The sequence below is a fragment of the Asterias amurensis genome, chromosome 5, assembly GCF_032118995.1.
Source record: "Asterias amurensis chromosome 5, ASM3211899v1".
NCBI lineage: Eukaryota > Metazoa > Echinodermata > Asteroidea > Forcipulatida > Asteriidae > Asterias > Asterias amurensis.
In genome coordinates this window covers 15,838,473-15,857,611 of record NC_092652.1, presented here as the reverse complement: position 1 = coordinate 15,857,611, position 19,139 = coordinate 15,838,473, and the positions used below count along the sequence as shown (strand labels likewise).

Here is a 19,139-nt window from a genome sequence, read left to right as displayed (position 1 = left end):
TCAAGAAAGAAGTAACTTTCCATGAATTTGATTTCGAGACCTCAGAATTAGATTTTGAGGTCTCAAAATCAAAGCAACTCCCCGTGTGACAAGGGTGTTTTTCTTTCATTATTATCTCGCAACTTCGACGACCAACTGTACTCAAATTTTCAGGTCTGTTATTCTGTGCATATTTTGAGATACACGAAGTGAGAAGACTGGTCTTTGACAATTACTAATTGTGTCCAGTAAGCAGCACTATAAAATTTGGCCCTGAAAGACAGGGGACCAGACTCGGGTGCACCTAGAAGGAGCGACTTACCATCCGCCATGTCAACACATTTCTGCATTCCCAGGCCGTCATTGGGTTGTCCATAATCCCAATTAGTGAAGTCACTTGGTGACGAATCACTCCACCTGTAAATGAAATCATTCAAATCATTATCAGTCAACGCACCTATAAGCTGGATACACCTGTAAGACATTACTACACTCGTAGACAAGCTGAAGAAGGACGCAACACGAAACCACTGAGCTTAGAACTCTGATGCTGGACTGGGATGAGTTGAAGGCGACCATCAGAGGTTTCCTACCACAGGGAACTTTCAGATGTTCCAACATCTCCAAATGCAACGTCTGTAGAAAATACATCAGGGAATCTCACTCTTTCACCAGCCATACCCATAAGACAATCAAGGGGTCATGTCACCTCCATAACCACTGATCGCATCTATCTGATATCTTGCAAAGCTTGTGGTTTTCAATATATACATGTAGGTGAAACAAGAACTACAATCAAGAGGCACTTCTACGGCCACAGATCCACAGTCAAGACCCAAAAGCTGGACACACCTGTAAGGACATCACTTCAATATTCCTAATCATTCCATTCCTGAAATGATTTTACAAAGCATTGAGGTAATAGCTAACCACCGAGAGATTGTTCGTTGAGTAAGGAGAAACTGTGGATTAGGCGCCTTCAGAACATTCAATCCAATGGTTTGAACATCTAACAAGAAAATGACTAATAGATTTTTTTTGTCTTTTCCTTCTCCCTTTCCAAAAGATATCTCCATTTTAGTCTGCCTTATTCACCACTGAAATATTTGTTCTCCCTCTGTCCTCTGTGTTTCAACTTCATGCAGTCAACTCCAAACCACTCTTTTATCCCCTTATTTATTGCTTACCCCTTGGTTTTCTCGTTTGCATTCTGCCTCTCTCTCTCTATACATCCCCAGCCGTGCCACTTGTGCCCTTAAAGCAAGACACCTAATCATTGCTTTGTCCTTCGGATGAGACATTAACCCGTTGGTCCCGTGTGTTGTGATAAAAGAACCTAGTGCACTTATCGAAAAGAGAAGGGGTTCGCCCGGTGTTCCTGGCTGGATGGCGGCATATTGCGTCACAGCACCTTGTAAACCATTACAGTGCGCATAAAACACTGTATGTTTCAGCGCTTTGAGACACCCTTCTGATGTATAAAGCGTTTTATAAATATCACTTATTATACATGGAAAATGAACCTACCTGTATTCATCAACACTGTTACTATCGTCAAGTTTCTTTAATCCGATCCAGAAATAATTGTAGGAGTATGGAGTCTGAAGGAAAAATAGAGAAGTTGATAAAAACTATTGTAACAAAAAATGTGCCACTTATTGTTCTACCTTATCCGGAGCTTTAAATGGAAGATGTACATTTGGAATTCACTCTTAAAATTAATGACAGCTTGTGATGTGCTACCAAAATCAGTTTTGCAAGCAATTTGTCGCAATTTGTCACTGTAGGGTCGAGGACCGTACAACCTTTTGTTGCTGCATGGAATCTGGCATACTGCAGCGCAGGGTTAAAATAAAGGAAAACAGACAAGCTCAACAAAATATTATATATATTTATACTGTGGGCATAAGGCTTTAGTTCTTGTACCTAAAATGATCAGAAGACAAATGAGAACGTACCAATCCTTTGACAAGTATCTGCTCCTGATCGTCGTGTATTGATGCCAGGTAGCCTCCTTTGGTGTTACACCATGCTTCAGCATCATACCATGTCTTCTCTTTGCTGTCCTCTACATAGTAGCAGTATGGACTAACAAATAGCCAATCAGGGTCCGTTGGACAATACGGTGCTGGTTAGAAAAAATGTAATGTCAGATAAAATAAAAAAATTTAGGGGGGGGGTTGAACAAAGAATTGACTAGAGTGGGATTCGAACCAACGACATCCGGATTAACGTGTCGGCGCTCTACCAACTGAGCTATCTAGCCCTATATTGGCGGTGTCCCTATGTTGTCAATATCTTTGTTCGGGGGTGCCAGTCAGAAGCCATACAACCGTTAACTGCCGTGTAGCCAGGGATCACACCCAAATTACGATACAACCTGGGAGGCGGCAGCTAGGTGATCACCTTAAGGGGATGCGACTTTTTGCTTCAGATAAAATAAAATTAAAACAAAATGTCAAACTTGGTGTCCTCTATGCAGTTCATGTTTTAATACGATTGTATATTCAAGCATCGATGTTCGGCTTCAAGTGTCTTATGCTGTCCATGTGCCGCAGCAATACGCTACGCGAGGGCGCAGATTTCACAGAGCTACATAAAAAACAAAATCTAGCTGAGCAAAACAAAATTATGCATACCAGAATTTAAAATAAAAAATTGTTATACAAGTCACCAGACAAACAAGGCCTGAAGGCCGCGTCAAGGTGTGGGTTACAATAAAAAAAATTCTAGAGCCCGTTGCCACCTACTCCTAGGGCTGAAACAGGGTTATCCCTTTTACAGTCCATACGGATATAGGCTTGGGTAAGGTGACCACCCAAAATGTTTAATATGTTCAATTTGTGAATGCTATCCTGATCATTCTGGTAAGCAGAAAAGTAAGCAATATGTTTTGCTTCAGCAGCTCTTTGAAATCAGGCCAAGGGCCTTGATGGGGTAATCTAGCTTCTGTGTCCAGTTCTGAGAGCAGTTTTTCAGTGCATTCAAGAAGAGGACCAAAATGCCCTTAGCTAGTTGGGTTATAGTTGCCAACACCTTTGCAGACCAGTTTAACAGTATCATAGCCTCATAGAAGTCACATTAAAGAAGGTTTTCCATTTTCAAAATGGCCGCCAAAGCCGCTAGGAGCAGAAATTGAAATGGCCCAATATCCAAATATTTTTGTAACACATTAATTTACCTATATACCAAATCCCTGGCTGTTATCATAAAATGCACGATTGTTATTGGTTTGTGTGTTATGCTGCCTAACTATATAAACAGTTTGACACAATGAAGTGCTGATCGCTGATCAAATGGCACTGGGGTTAGCCAGAATTGAAGTTAAATCTCAACACAGCCAATTTGCAGAAGTTAGGTGCCGACCCAGGACAGAAAACGGCTCTTCATATTGTGATGATGAGCACAATGTTACACATAGCTCATAACACCCTTGGTGAATAATTCCATAAAAAAGATGACCATTACTCAAATCAAATTGTTGTCTTACGTTTAGTGAAGGGTGCTTCTGTTGTGAAAAGAGGCACTGTGGAACAAACACAAATATACAAGTTAGGTCAACAGGAATTTTAAAAGAAACAGTCACATATATATGCAGCTAAAATTTAAATACACTGAAAAAGAAATGGTAGTTAGCAAAGACCAGTAGGGCCTTACCGTTTTTTTGAGAACCACCAATACACAAATAAAATAACATAGCCATAAAAGCTCAATCGGTCATTGAGGTCGCAAAAAATACAGTTAAAAAATACTTTTCACTGTTTTCAAACATGCTCTAAATGTTTTACTCATTTTTCAAAAACTAAATCATTTTAGGCAAACATATTTTCCCACAATAGCCATTTTTACTCCATGTAAAAGCCCAATTAATACTCAATGCAAATGCGTCACACAGCCCTGTTTTCTCTGCCAATACTTCGCAGGAGTGGCACACAATTCAACTCTTTTGATTTATTCTTTTTGAGTTTGTGACGTAACATTAGTATCGCATTCACACTTGCAAGAAGTATGAACCGGGCTTTCAGTCATGTGTAAATCTGTCTGCATTTTCATTCATTCGTATAACATTTATTTCCATATCACAGAAAGACGAAAATAGACAACTACTGAATATAAAGTAAACTAACACTCAGCAGAGGCATACAACATGGACATTAAATAAATAAAAACTTAAAGGGGGAGTAATGTGTGGGTAAATCCCGAAAAAACAGAGCTTGAAGTTGGGGGGGGGGATGCCTTACAGGACAGAAAAAACAGACAACCAAGCGGACAACAACAATACAAAGTATTTAAAGTAGAATATACAGATTCACACCAATACCAAGTACTGGTAGTGTTTGTTTAATTTATTCTTGTCTCATGCAAATTTGTCCCAAACAAGGCTGAAAACCACTTTAAGTAGTAAGGGGCTTCAAGAAGAAGAAAATATTAAAGATGAATGTAACTTACATTTTGGCATCTCACAGACATAGTGGCTATTGACAGTACAGGATACGTCAAACCATTTGCCCTGCGAATCTGGCCAGATTTCTGCACACCCTGCCGAGTCATCGTCAGGCTCGCCATTAGCCCAGTTGGTAAAAGCCACTGGGGAGCCATCAATCCACTTCCAGCCACCTGCAAACGTCAGAGACATTTGTTTGTCATTTGGTAGTTTAGGTTGGCTTAAAAAGTACCTTTCCCCATCCTCACCTCTAGGACCCTGCCGTCGATTTCACAAAGAGCTTAGGACTCGTCTAACTTAGGATTTATCTTAAGGTCTGCATGCTACAGTGCAGGGTTGGGACTCGTCCTAAGTCCTAAGATTAATCTAAAGTCAGGAAGAATTTTTGTGAAATCGACGGCTGGTTCAAATCCTTCTGGGAGCACTATGTTGATTGAGCTTTCATCAGTCCAAATCCGATTGCAGAGATCTTCCCTTTAGTAAATTATCTGGGCTTTTCCTGAAATCTCCTACTTTTTCTTCTCTTCATGAGGTACTTGGCTAGTTTAGCAATTGAGTTCAATTTTCTGAGAATTCTTGGCTTCACAATCAGGGGTCAATTTCACAAAGAGTTAGGACTTGTCTTATCTCGAGTTAGGATAGGCGAGTAACTCATCCTAACTTAGGATTAATCTTAAGGTCTGCATGCTACAGTGCAAGGCTGGGACTCGTCCTAAGTCCTAAGATTAGTCTTAAGTTAGGAAGAGTTTTGTGAAATCAACGGCTGGTTCAAATCCTTCTGGGAGCACTATGTTGATTGAGCTTTCATCAGTCCCAATCCGATTGCAGAGATCTTCCCTTTAGTAAATTATCTGGGCTTTTCCTGAAATCTTCTACTTTTTTATCTCTTCACGAGGTACTTGGCTAGTTTAGAAATTGAGCTAATAAATTTTGTGAGAATTCTTGGCTTCACAAACAGAGTGAAACAATGCAATTCTTGCATCTTACCATTGTTACTTCGATGAAGCCCCATGATCAGCCACGACACGTCAAATGACTTCTGAGCCAGTCCCAACACAAAGTGGTTCTCGTCCTTGCTGCTGATGGTGGCCAGATCCGCTCCGTAGTTTGTCTGACAGTCATACCGTGCCTCTGGGAATGAGCCTGTAGAGAAGAACCCAGATCCCATGATGTAACAGCTGGATCCATATGCTGTCCAATCGTCTGGACACTTGCCTTCTGAATCTGGAACCTTGGTTGGTGGGACCGCTGCATTCGTAAAATCAAACAACAAAAAATAGTAAAAACAAGCAAACAAAAACCCCAATAAAGTTCAAATTATTAGAATATTGCTCTATTTCATTACCTGAATCACCCATTGGTAGCAAACACTGAATCTTTGGTTAATGGAACCATGTTTTGTTTTTTTTGGATTAAGTTTACCCCTTTGGTGCGAAGATTTAATTTAAAAGAAAGAAAAAAAAGAACTATTCAACTGAATGAGGGCGGTATATTTGGGTGTTAGTTTTTAAGTTATGACCATTTATCAAAGTGTAATTTGTCATGTTTTTGGTGGTCGGTAGCGTCTAGTGTCCGCCTTGCGCATCAAAGGGTTAAACCATTACATCAGAAATGTGTTGTTTGTGCTTGAATATCGCTCGTTTTCATTACCTGAATCACCCACGAAAGCAAACCCTGTTTCCTGGTTTAATGAAACATTGTTTGTGTTTTAAAAGTGTAATAGTTTGGTTTCAGCTACCATTGACAATTGAAATACCGATTTTGTAAACAGAGGATGCTGGCAGATTTTTGTCCTACCCCCTTCTACCAAATCATTTTATAACACCACTTGATTGACAACCCCTCTATGACGAGTGGTATGGTCCAGCTTAGGATATCATGGCACTATGAATGTGTGTAGAATGCAGTTAGAGGCACTGGACACTATCAGTAGTTGTCAAAGACCAATCTTCTCACTTGATGTGTCTCAACATATGCATAAAATAACAAACCTGTCAAAATTTGAGCTCAATTGGTCAAAAGAGAATAGTGGAAGAAAAAACACCCTTTTCGCACAAGCTGTGCTTTCAGATGGTTGATTTCGAGACCTCAGCTGAGGTCTTGATTTCAATTAAAGAATTTGAGTGAGAATTTACTTTTTTTCTCAAACACTAGGCTACTTCAGAGGGAGCTGTAACCAAGTTTTTAAGCCAACACAATAGGCCTTTCTTACTAATCAATCCAAAATGAGGTAATGGACACAGCCACTGCAAGTGATGGGGGATGTGTGCCAATAGCCTCATTTTGGGTGAGAATTATGACGTCATGCATAAATATTAAAGAGCCAATAAAGGATGATCTCAATATGTCAACTGTTACCTTTCTATGGCCAAATAGACATTGCAGATACCGGTTAATAACCATTTTACTCTCAAAATTTGCATTTAGTAATAAATAACTTGAGTCAAAAATGCACCCGGCCGCGCGGCTTTTTCAACCGAGAGTCAAAAACGGCTTATCTATTATGATGACCCTGGACGCCAGTGACGATTATCCCCTATTGGTTTGAACACAATTCTCCAGCTTTGGCATTTCCACTCAAAATAGCCGCCACTGACATCACGATTCCTTTGTCGCACGGGCTTGTTTGACCCCACGTTTTTTCAGAAATTTGGCTTGGAGCGTTCTGGCAAAAACCCATTTTTACCATGTTTAACGTCAGGTAAGAGACTCGTTATATTTTTTATGTTTCCTGTATGGACTGCAGCTGTTAGAAATATCTATATATTTGAGATCATCCTTTATTGGCTGTTTAAGAGAGTGCCTTTAACAATGGAAAAACAGAAACAATAACGATCACGACGTCAAGAGAACGCATCCTATTGATTTAATGAGCGTGTGCGTATTCTGCGTGGAGTAATTCACCCAATGGAAAGTATTCTCTTTGCTTCAAGATCGTTATCGCTTTTGTTATCGCTGCAGTGTGACTTTGCCTAAAGTCAGCATGAGCTGTCAGCAGCCCTCTCTACAGGGTTAACCCTTGCCTACCTGTGGTGTATTTGCAAGCGGTGTATGACTTCATACCGCATCCTACGTTTGACCATTCGCCCGCCTCAGTGAAAAATCCACCTTCCTTCATGACGGCACATGGTAAACCTATAGGAGACAACCAGCCCCAGTTGGTGTAGTACAATGGCCAGCCGTCTATCCACGTAAATACTCCAGTAGCCTACAGGAGATAAAATAAGTAGAAAAAGGGAGTCATGGCAGAGTGGTTTAGTAGAACATCAACTAAAGTGTAGATGGTTAAAGAGTGGGTTTGAATCCTGGTCATGACACTTGTGTCCTTGTATTGAGCCAGATACTTTAATATAATTGCTTCTCTTCTCACCTAGGGTTATAAATGGGTACCTGGGTCCAATTTCATAGAGCTGCTACGCACACAAATTTGCTTGGCATGAAATTTCTTCCTAGATTAAAACACGTTTACCAACCAAATTTCCATGTGATTTTCAGGATAGGCAAACAAAAGCTGAATACCAGTAACAAGCAGTATGCAACAAATGGAAATTTGGCTGGTAATCCTGTTTTTATCGGGGAAGAAATTTCATACTTAGCAAATTTTTGTGCTTTTAGCAGCTCTATGAAACTGGGCCCTGCAAAGGAGGAGGTTGGTTTGAAAAAGCCTTTGGAACCACAGCAGCCCGAGACTTTATACTCCTTGGGGAGCTGAGAAAAACTACAGGAATGACATTGGCTCAATGACCAGCCGTCAGTTTCACCAAACTCTTCCTATAACTTTAGGATTCATCTTTGGACTTTGGCGTGTTCAGTTCCAGGACGAATTGAACCCATCCTAAGTTAGGACAGGTTACTCGTCCTATCTCGTGTTAGAATTAATCCTAGCGTTTCGTGAAATCGGCTGCTTAACACTAATGTATAAAACCTAAAAGAGCTGGGCATTTTAGGTTAAAAATGCAAAAGAAAATGCACGCACTGAAAGTGCAAGAAGAGTTTTGTAAATTATAAGTTTTCAATTGAATTACCGGGTCGTCATACAAGCCAATCCAGACACTTTGATCCGCTTTCATGACCATGGATTGCAACTTGGCCTGCTCGTAACCGTTGCGGATCGAGGCCACGTTTGCTCCATCCTTCTGGCAGAACGTCTTGGCTTCCTCAAATGTCCTCTTAGTAATGATGTCAACCTTGAAGCAGGCATCTCCGTACTTCTCGTACTCAGGCAAGCCGTCACACTTCGGCGGGGTGGTTGGATTTGTGTATTTATCATCTGAAATGATACCATGGTTGATCATAAGAAAACTAATATTTGTTTCTTTCAAATTAGTATTACCAGGTTTCATGAAACAACAGTAAGGTACTACAGGGATGAGACTGCATGTTAGTACATGTGATCACCAGGTATCATGAGACAAAGTTAAAGTACTTAGAATGAGACTGCATGTTAGTTACCAGGTTTCATGACACAAAGGTAAAGTACCAAGGGTGAGACTGCATGTTAGTACAGTGTATTACTAGGTATCGTGACACAAGGTAAAGTACTAATGATGAGCTGCATGTTAGTATTATTAGGTATCATGACACAAGGTAAAGTACTAATGATGAGCTGCATGTTAGTATTATTAGGTTTCATGATACAAAGGTTAAGTACTATGGATGGGACTGCATGTTAGTATTACCAGGTTTCACGACACAAAGGTAAAGTATTAAGGATGGGACTGCAGTATTACCAGGTATCATGACACATATGTAAAGTACTAATGATGAGACTGCATGTTGGTATTACCAGGTTTCATGACACAAAGGTACGGTTGAGACTGCATGTTAGTATTACCAGGTTTCTTGACACAAAGTTAAAGTACCAAGGGTGAGACTGCATGTTAGTATTACCAGGTTTCTTGACACAAAGTTAAAGTACTAATGATGAGACTGTACGTTAGTATTACCAGGTTTCATGACACAAAGGTAGCTGTTGAGGGCCATACAGTCCACATCATTCCAGCGGCCTGGTTCCTCTTCCTCATTCATCATCAAGACACAGTCTGTTCGATTTCCCTTCTGAATTATGCAAAATAATCAAACAATACAATAAAGCAAACAAAATAGTAAAACACAATTGTATCTTACAGCATGGTTGCATCAACGCTGTGTTGTGGTGGTTGCATTTTGACTTTTCGCCACAGTTAAACAAACTAAATGCAATCATGACAGAGCCTTGGTTTTGAAAAAATAAGACAGACATGTTCATGTACCAGTACAAAGGCAATCTTTCGAACTAAAGGGGTTGTACGTGTATATGGTTGGTAGTGAAAACTAATGAAAATTAAAACATACTTGTAAAGAAGCACTTAGTACATGTATAATTCATTTTGAGACATTTTTCACATCAAAGTACTGCGGTTAAATGGAAAAGATATCACTATCCACAAACGTTTGAATCTGAGAAACATTACCGACAGTAAAGCTTCTCAGATTGTGTTTTACAGATTATTCTTTCTGCGTGAACGTAAATGCTCCAGATGTTTGGCAAAATCTAAAATACACTTATCACCTTTTGAAATGAAATTTGGACATATAATATCTACATTTACATGTACAGATGTACAAATAAAGAATTGAAAAGACCAGTATTCTCACTTGGTGTATCCAAACATATGCATAAAATAAACAATCTTTGGAAATTTGGACTCAATTGGTGATCAAAAGTGCAAGAGACAGGCCTAGAGAAAGAAAAAACAAACTAGTGTGCTTTCAGATGCCTTAAAAGACTTCAGGCCCGAAAGCGTTTAATATTTGAGTGAGAAATGATGTTACATCAGAGGGCGCGCCATTTCTCACAATGTTTTATTCTATCAACAGCTCTTAGTTGCTTGTTACCAAGTTATTTTTTTTTGCGAACATTTATTTTTTTAGTAATTACCAATAGTGTTCAGTGCCTATAAGGCAAACAACCGACACTAAACACCTGGGCCCGACATAGCACTGCTTAGCGGTAAGCAGATTTTTGTACTGCAGCAGAAAATGTTGCTAAGGTACAGGTTAGCAGTTAGCAGAAAAATTAGCGACCATAATTGCACGTTCACCATGTTAACATTGTAATGATATTTATTTTGGTGCAGTGCGCACCAGAAGGTTAGCACGCCTTTTCATGTGCTTATGGTCTATGAAATAGAAATCGCACAGTAAGCACAAAATTTGTCGCTAAGCAGCTCTATGAAATTTGCCCCTAAATGACTTACAAAGGGCCAATCAGGTTGGTTGAAGCCCCAGTTGAAGTAGTCTGCCGGTGTGTTGTCTGCCCACAGGAAGTTTCCGCTGCTACCAAGGGATGACATACCAATCCACACATCAAAGTTGACATCAATCAGGTCAGCTGTCAAGTAGGCTGCATAGGGGCAAGATGTACATGTAAGGGTATATTTAAAAATGATTTGGGTACAAGGAGCAGCTGTGCACTCCGCAGCCACTGCCAAACCGGGGGAAACCCCTTTTCCTGGAAGTTCATGCATTACACAACAAATGGGACCAACGGCTTTTACGTCCCATCGAAAGAAAGAATATAGCCACTGATACATTTTTTGTATTATTTTGCAATACTACTGTACAGTACATGTATAAACAAGGGAAAGTGTTCTGGAAATGACTAAATGTACTATCCTCTGCACAGTGGTATCGTGTATGGACGCCAGGCTTGCGATAGTATACAAGGGAAACTATTTTAGAAAGGAATAGACCAATCCAGGCGCGCAAGTGCTAGGCAATGCGCGCCTGGATTGGTCTATACTTACTCTGCACGGCGATATCCAGGCTGGCGAAAGTATACAACGGAAACTGTTTTCGAAATGAATACTTACTCTGCAAAGAGGTATCGTGTATGGACACCAGGCTTGCGACAAGGGAAACTGTTATTCGAAAGGAATACTTACTCTGCACAGCGATATCGTGTATGGATGCCAGGCTAGCCGCTGCATTCAAGGTTTGACACTCCTTCCTGGCATCTTGCCAATTCTTCTTGGATCCTTCGTTCTTTCCACCAATGGTGTAGCAACGATTGTTGTACTTTTTCCAGCCGTTTGGACACTCGCCAGTCGGAGGTGTGGTTGGTGCATGTGTTACCATAGGAACGTCGTCGACGGTTTTCTGGCAGATGAACTTTGCCCAGTCGCCACAGTTGTTGTCTCTCCATTCACCGGCTGGGTATGAATTCAAATAATAATATAATTATAATAAAAATAATAGTGGCTTCTTAAGCCGGCCTCAGGTCGACCTACGATTTCCTTGCGCCCACAACAAATTGTCGGCAACGCGCGGATGAAATATGCTCCGGTCACAACAACTGAGAAATAGTGGGCCTGCTGTGATTGGTTCTGAACTATCTGGATTTTGTCGTACAAGTTGAAATTGTTCTACTCTTGCGACTGTTGATTTTTTTGAGCGGTGACTGTTTCAGATTGTCTGAAAATCATTCGCAGTTACGCTGTATGTTGTAAATAATCGCAGACTGAAAAGCTCCCCATAATCTGAGCTCAGGGTTCTTAATTTCATTCGACGATGAATAATAAGTGAACCAGAAAAAATAAACAAAAAAGGGAACTTACTGTTTGGGAACATCTTCATTTCAACGCAGAGCTCAGCACCGTTCACTGAATCTGGTTGGCCTTTTTGCCAGTTGACAAAGTCTAGATTGGTCTCATCTGCCCACCTGAGGAACACATTGAAAACTTGTTAATAGACAATAACTTTGCAGCGGGATCAAGAATATTATTTGGTTTCTGACCTTTCACCGATGTGTATACCAATGTGCATAAGCACTGAATACTTTGTATTTTTTTACAAAAACATCATATTACTAGGTTCTTATATAGCGCCACATAGGGGCGTAGCTCAAAGCGCTCAGTATTTTGTCTTGCACTGTTGAGCTACGTTTTTTAGTAGAGACCTATTCCTTTGAAGCACCATGTAATAATTTACAAGGTGCTGCGGCCCAATATGCTGCCAATAAAACCAGGAACACCACAGCGAAGCCCTTCTCTTTTCAATAAGCGCACTATAGGTTCTTTTACAAGCGTTACACAGCACACAGGACCAACAGCTTTACATCCCATCCGAAGGATGAAGAAATGGTGTCTTGCTTAAGGACATAAGTGTCATGACTGGGACTCGACCCCACACTCTGCTGAACAGAAACACCAGAGTTTGAATTCAGTGTTCTTAATCCCTTGGCCATGACACTTCCATCGTATGGTGTCTTTATGGCAGACACCATGAAAAACAGCACATACGCTGCGGTGCTTTTGGCAGTGGCTGCCAAGTGCTGCGCAGCACTCTGTAACCCCCCAAAGGTGCTACATTAGTGGGTCACATATTTAGTTTTAAATTTTTTCTACAATATCTGTGTGACAATTTGATTAATTTTGTTGTTGCCTTTACCACTCCCTGGACAGCCTCTGCTTGTTATAAAAATATTGTATGGTCCACTCCAAATTAATAAAAATAAATTAAAATAAATAAATAAATCTTAAAAAAAAGTTTCTTTCTGCACAAGCACATCGAGCACCATACTGGTCGATATCTGTGCAATGTAAGACTCCTTTTTTATTACTTGGCCACAAGGGGTTCCAGGTAAACCATTACATGGTGCTAAGAATTAGGTCTCTTAATTCAAACTCCGTCCCACTCACTTTGCAGTAACTACTTGGCGCTTTGTATCGCGTTATAAACACGGCTATTATTATTATTATTATTATTATTATTATTATATTTTAGAGGTCTTTCAAAGGGGAAACAACTGAACAAAGTCTGTGGCTTCAACTTACTGGTATTCCCCTGGGTGAGTCAAGTTGGACCGCAGACCAATCCAGTAACCACTAGCGAAGAAGCTCGCCTGAAATCACACGAAAAATATCACAATCCAGTTTTTAACCAAACTCAAATAAAAATGTTTGGTAGTCACAAGAACCCGGTTCTAAAACTATCAATCGTCACTAATCAATTAAATTCAACTTAGCATTTATTTTCAGAATGACTATACAGTGTACACATAATTAAAAAGATGGTCTATTGAACAAAGAGGTATCAAGAACTTCTAGAATAATAACTTAAGTAGAAACAATTAAAAACGAGGCAAACACGGAGGCAAATTTATTTAATAATAATAGGAGCGAGCCGTCGATTTCACCAAATTCTTCCTACCTTAGGATTAATCTTAGGACTTTGGACGGGTTCTCAGTTCTGTATTCAAATACGTTAGGACACATTGAGCCCATCCCAAGTTAGGATGAGTTACTCGTCCTAGTTCGAGGTAGGGCTGATCCTAGCGTTTCGTGAAATCAGCTGCAGGGATCACACCTCACTTTACGATACAACTTGTCAAATGAACACATTTCAAACTCACATATTTTTTGAGGAATGATTGTTCGTCGTTGCTGTGGACAGACACCAGATGTGCGTTGTTTTTATGACAGAACTCTTCTGCTTCGGCCCAGCCAAGAACACCATCCATTGCTTGACTGAAGTAATAACAGTATGGGGCACGATGAATCCATTTATCATTGCCTGGACATGGGTCACCTGAGGCGAAAAACAAGGTGCAAAATTTACATGTAGTCAACTTGCATTACGTGAATCTGTGAATTTTAAGTAGGATTTAAAACTTTGCATGGTAGAAATACAATATGGAAAGGTTTGCGGTAACATGTAACGACTACCATGTATCTCTCAATGAAAGTATTCTCCAGAAGACGATCAGCGCATACTGATCGAAACGTCGAGTTGAAACCAACGGTTCTTTTCAGAACCACCCCAAGTGTGAATTTTAATCACCAGTTTATATCTGTGTGACTCTTAAAGGCACTGGACACTATCGGAAATTACTCAAAATGATTGTTAGCATAAAAACTTACTTGGTATGGAACAAATGGAGAGCTGTTGGTAGTATAAAACATTGTGAGAAATGGCTCCCTCTGAATTAAGGTAGTTTTTGAGGAAGAAGTAATGTAATTTCTCACTAAAATATTTGAATTGAATTCGAGACCTCAGGCATCTGAGAGCACACAACTTGTGTGACAAGGGTGCTTTTTCTTCCTTTATTCTCTCGCAACTTTCGACGACCAATTGAGTTAAAATTTTCACAGGCTTGTTGTTTTATGCACATGTTGAGATACAACAAGTGAGAAGACGGGTCTTTGACAATTACCAAAGGTGTCCAAGGTCTTTAACTGTGTTATCAGTAAAGTAGTTGTTTTACAACAGTTCTTCCTTGAAACAACTTTCCAAAGGCTAGTAATCCTGACCCACATGCATATTTGCTGTCAAATAATGAAATTGTTGAAAAGCACAGAGAAAGTCCTGCAGTTTCTTATTGGATTTCTCAAAATAATATTCGGTCAATTTTTATACTTCAAAGTTACTTTGAACATAGTTAATTCCTAGTTATTTATTTATTATTTCCTTTAAGATTATATTGTTTCTGTACAATTTAATGCGCTTTAGATTTTGACTGTTTAATTCTCACAGCTGTTCTTTTTTTTCAACAAGAGTATGGAATAAACGTATTATTGAATTGAATACTTTCATTATAATATTTAACACTGTTTCCCGATTCTTCCCACAGGATGTTGAAACGGAAATTAAATTCATTTCCCTTTGCCCAATGTTTACTGTATTCAGAAAGAAATTATATGGTTCCATCATTTGTCCATTGGTCAAAGTTACACAGATTTTAGTATCTTATCTAAGAAGGACAAATTTATTTTCCTAATGAGCTCTCAGGATAAAACCACTATGAACTGTGTTACGAAGTACTTATTCTCTGCATTAAGTTAAAGGAACACGTTATCCTTGATCGGTCGAGTTGGTCTTTGAAAAGCGCTTGAAATCGTTTGTTATGAAATGCATTTATAAAGAAAGACATTTTAAAGATATTTTAAAAGTAGAATATAATGATCCACACAAACATGCCTCGAAATTTCACGGTTTGCCTTTTACATCGCAAAGAAACACTGTCTGCCATTATATGTGGAGTCAAAATTTGGACTCCATAAACTGCCAACCGTGTTAGTTCGCGACATAAAAGGAAAACCGTGCAATTTCGAGGCATGTTTGTTTGGATCATTATGTTGTACTTTTAAAATTTCTTTCTAACCATATGCATTTCAAAAGAAACAGTTTCAAACGCTATGTTTGACCAACTGGACTGGTCCAAGGCAACGTGTTCCTTTAAAGGAAACCCAAACAAAATTTAATATTTGATCATGCTAAACTCTCCTTCTTTGTTAAATTGTTGTAACCCTTCCCAAGGGTATGGGGTTTGTTCCATTAAAAAGAAAAACTCAATACAATACAATTATACGCAAGAATCCCCTGGTGAGCAGATTTCTGCGATAACATTATGTGAATCCATCCAAGGCTGGACTACACAGCAGCACAAATCAAAAGTTTATTTCAGTTTAGTTTTTTTCTTCTTCCCATTTATAAATTTATACTGCAATATTAACTTGCCTGTTGGAATTGTTGGGGCTGGTGTTGTTATAACGCTTTCCCCTAGAATAGAAACGCATCACAAGAAACAATTAAACACAATACTAAATTTGAGAAATTGTTTTATCACATTGTGGCTAATAATAATAATAATAGTGGCTTCTCATAGCCCACAAATTCGTCACTCAGCAACACTCATGGTGCTTCAACATTCAGTGTTTTCCTGCAAGGTATGTGGAGCTACGTTTTTGATGTATAACACTATTTTCTAAACAAAATACCCAGTAATGGTTAACAAGGTGCTGTAGCACAATATGCAGCCAATCAAACCAGGAACACCGGGGGCGAAACCACTCGTCTTCACGATAAGTACACTGGGTTCTTTTGACGTGCATTACACAACACACTGTCAACAATCTCCGTCTACGGCCATATTTCCATTCGACTTCCGCTACCGCGCGGGAAATGACCGTGACTGACTTTGTGTAATTCTACCATGTGTTCCCACCTGGACTTACATTTCGTGAAGTTTGTATAGCGTTTTATAGCAAGTGGAGGTAGGTTTTTACAGAGCGGAGCTGTTTCCATTGGATTTGTTAGCACCCCTGTAAAGGTACGTGGCTGCGGGGAAGTCTTCCACGACCTCTTTAGGCCTATTTTTTTCATCACGGTCGGGGTAAGTTGACAGGGAGGTCAGTTTACCATGCAGTCCCATTGGATTTAATTTTGTAATTCTACAGAAAAGTAGTGGTACTTAAAATAGTCCAATAGGAACACAGCTTTATACAGTCATTCAAATGAAGAGTAAATAAATACCTTATGTGTAAGTAAGGTCCTGTTTTACGGCAATTATGTTTGCAGTGTGATGCTAATTGTTGCGTCTCTCATCACTTTCTAGTGAGTGAGGCATAGTCCAATAACTATTATTTAGTTTCTTTTATTTTCGTTTTTTTTTTATCATTGGATGGTCTGTTGAAATTAGGACTTAGCTATCCCTATAGCATATTATGCATGTTTTTTCATGGGGTACTCCGTAAGAAAAAAAAATACAAACCTTTGGGTATTTGGCAGATGAAGTTTCTCTGATACCAGCAGTACAGATCGTTCCATTTATTGTCGGACTGCAGATAAATCTCCACGCATTCCTCCTGGCCACCGTAATCATTGGGCTCTCCTGGTGCCCAGTCAGTGAATTCAACTTGTGTGCCGTCACTCCATGCATAACCTGGTCAAGAAACAAAATCATGTGGGATTCTTGAAAGAGCTGTTTGAGCAGAAAGTATTGCTAATATATATATATAAATATCAAAGTCTTATATAGCGCACGTATCTACCAAACAAGGTACTCAAGGCGCTGAGTATATACAAACTTTCAGAAAGATATGTTATTGCAGTGAGGAATTCTGAGACCCATTTATTTAGCACCTTCTAAGGGTTTACAAGGTGCTACGGCACATAAAGCAGCCACAGCCAGGAACACCGGGGCAAACCCCTTCTCTTTTTGATATCGGTAAGTGCACTGGGTTCTTTTACATGCGTTACACAACACATGGGACCAACGGCTTTATGTCCCATCCGAAGGACGAATGGTTAAGTGTCTTGCTTAAGGACACAAGTGTCACAGCAGGAAACGAGCAGGACAACAGTCATGTATGAACATGGACCTTTCCTGGTATCCTTTTTTTGGTTAAGAAGAGTTTTGTTTTGCTTAGCTCATTTTTGTGCTTACACAGGTATATCAGCTGTGAAATTTGGGCCCTGTGGGCTTGGGCCCTAAAATATTTGGGAATATGTGGGCTGTGACGATTTTGTCCAGATACAACCCACGTCAGTCCCAACACCTACTGAGAATGAGAATATGTTCCAGGCAACGCCACTGTTGAGAACTGAATAAAAGTCTATGTCTATGCCTGCCTAGACTAACTAGCGACAAGAGTCCGATTTCATGGCTTTGCTAATCATAAGCAAAGAATCGCGCTTACAGAAGTAGGGAAATTGCACTTATGTCAAGCATATTTTCTGGATAAGCAGTGAATTTTCAATGTGGGCACTCTAGTTACTAGGCATGCTTCACTTACACAGCTGGCGCAGAAATTCGGCGCTTGCACAGTAAGCGGAGAATGGTGACCGTTCACTCATAATCTGGCATTAAGCAATAGCCATGTAATTGGACCCTTTTCTGTCCGAGACTGAGACTGTTGCTTGTCGAGACCATGATGAGGTCTTGAGACCAGGGCCCAATTTCATAGAGCTGCTTAAGCAAAAAATTTTGCTTAAGCAAAAAATTCATTGCTTAGTAAAATCAGATTACCGGCCAAGACTCCACTCAATTGTTATGCTAAGTAAACAACAGCTAAATACTAGTCATAAGCAATGTATATGGCATGAAATTTTGGCCAGTAACATGTGTAAAATAAGCGAGCTATTTTCGTGCTTAAGCACATTTTTTGCTTAAGCAGCTCTATGAAATTGGCCCCTGCCATGAGGGCAAGTAATCCATTTTGACAATTTGTTGGCATTTTGTGTTATTGTTTCCCTTCCCTTTATTGATGTGCAATAAAAAAGTAATTTACACTCATGCCTTTCTGTATTACTAGAGCAGCTTTTTTTTTACAAAAGTATTTTTTTGGGGTGAGGTTAAGTGATCACTAGGTATACAAAATGTAGCAATTCAAACCAATGTAAAAAAATAACTGAACTTTAGTTTTTAGATTTCATTGAAGTGTACTGTGCCTGGATCAATCTGTGGGGACAGGTGCACACTAATTGTTCTTATTATAAGCATTTTATCACGATGTGGCCATCTTGATTTTACTCCATTTCAACTCATTGTAACCAAACTGAGGATGGGCGAAATATTAGAATGTGCCATGCGCAGTGAATGTTAGCATTCATTACTGGGATCGGAAACAGGGAACATGACCAAGATGGTGACAGCGTGATAAAGGTAAATTGTAAGAAATGCCAGACCAAAACTTACCCCCCTCTTTGCGTTGGTCATTCAGTCCAATCCAAAATCCGTTTGAAGATGTGGGTGTACTGCAAACATAAACACAATTGGTATTAACAGATGTTAACCCCAAATTATCCACAGCAATCCGATAACATTGATCAATAGATGCTGATGGATAACAAATATTCATAGCCAGTTTCAAATAGAGTGAGCACCTTGTACATGTACATACTTAAATAAAATAAACACAATAAAAAAGGTTATCAATGTCTTGCTGAATGTATG

At 39.5% G+C, this 19,139-nt stretch overlaps 1 protein-coding gene across 3 annotated transcripts in view; it reads right to left on the bottom strand.

The window, feature by feature from the left end:
* LOC139937746 (uncharacterized) overlaps positions 1-19,139 on the bottom strand; it is a 112,640-nt gene that overhangs the window by 56,560 nt on the left and 36,941 nt on the right. For all 3 annotated transcript variants that reach the window (XM_071933036.1, XM_071933038.1, XM_071933037.1), the window contains 17 exons: positions 18,882-18,940; positions 16,956-17,126; positions 15,923-15,964; positions 13,818-13,993; positions 13,240-13,307; positions 12,022-12,125; positions 11,350-11,616; positions 10,663-10,808; positions 9,370-9,481; positions 8,449-8,693; positions 7,451-7,631; positions 5,411-5,671; positions 4,429-4,596; positions 3,470-3,505; positions 1,938-2,107; positions 1,507-1,580; positions 302-396 (listed from right to left, as the gene is read on the bottom strand). In XM_071933036.1, coding sequence (XP_071789137.1) covers positions 302-396; positions 1,507-1,580; positions 1,938-2,107; positions 3,470-3,505; positions 4,429-4,596; positions 5,411-5,671; positions 7,451-7,631; positions 8,449-8,693; positions 9,370-9,481; positions 10,663-10,808; positions 11,350-11,616; positions 12,022-12,125; positions 13,240-13,307; positions 13,818-13,993; positions 15,923-15,964; positions 16,956-17,126; positions 18,882-18,940 — 2,375 coding nt within the window. The remainder of the gene's footprint in view (positions 1-301; positions 397-1,506; positions 1,581-1,937; positions 2,108-3,469; positions 3,506-4,428; positions 4,597-5,410; positions 5,672-7,450; positions 7,632-8,448; positions 8,694-9,369; positions 9,482-10,662; positions 10,809-11,349; positions 11,617-12,021; positions 12,126-13,239; positions 13,308-13,817; positions 13,994-15,922; positions 15,965-16,955; positions 17,127-18,881; positions 18,941-19,139) is intronic.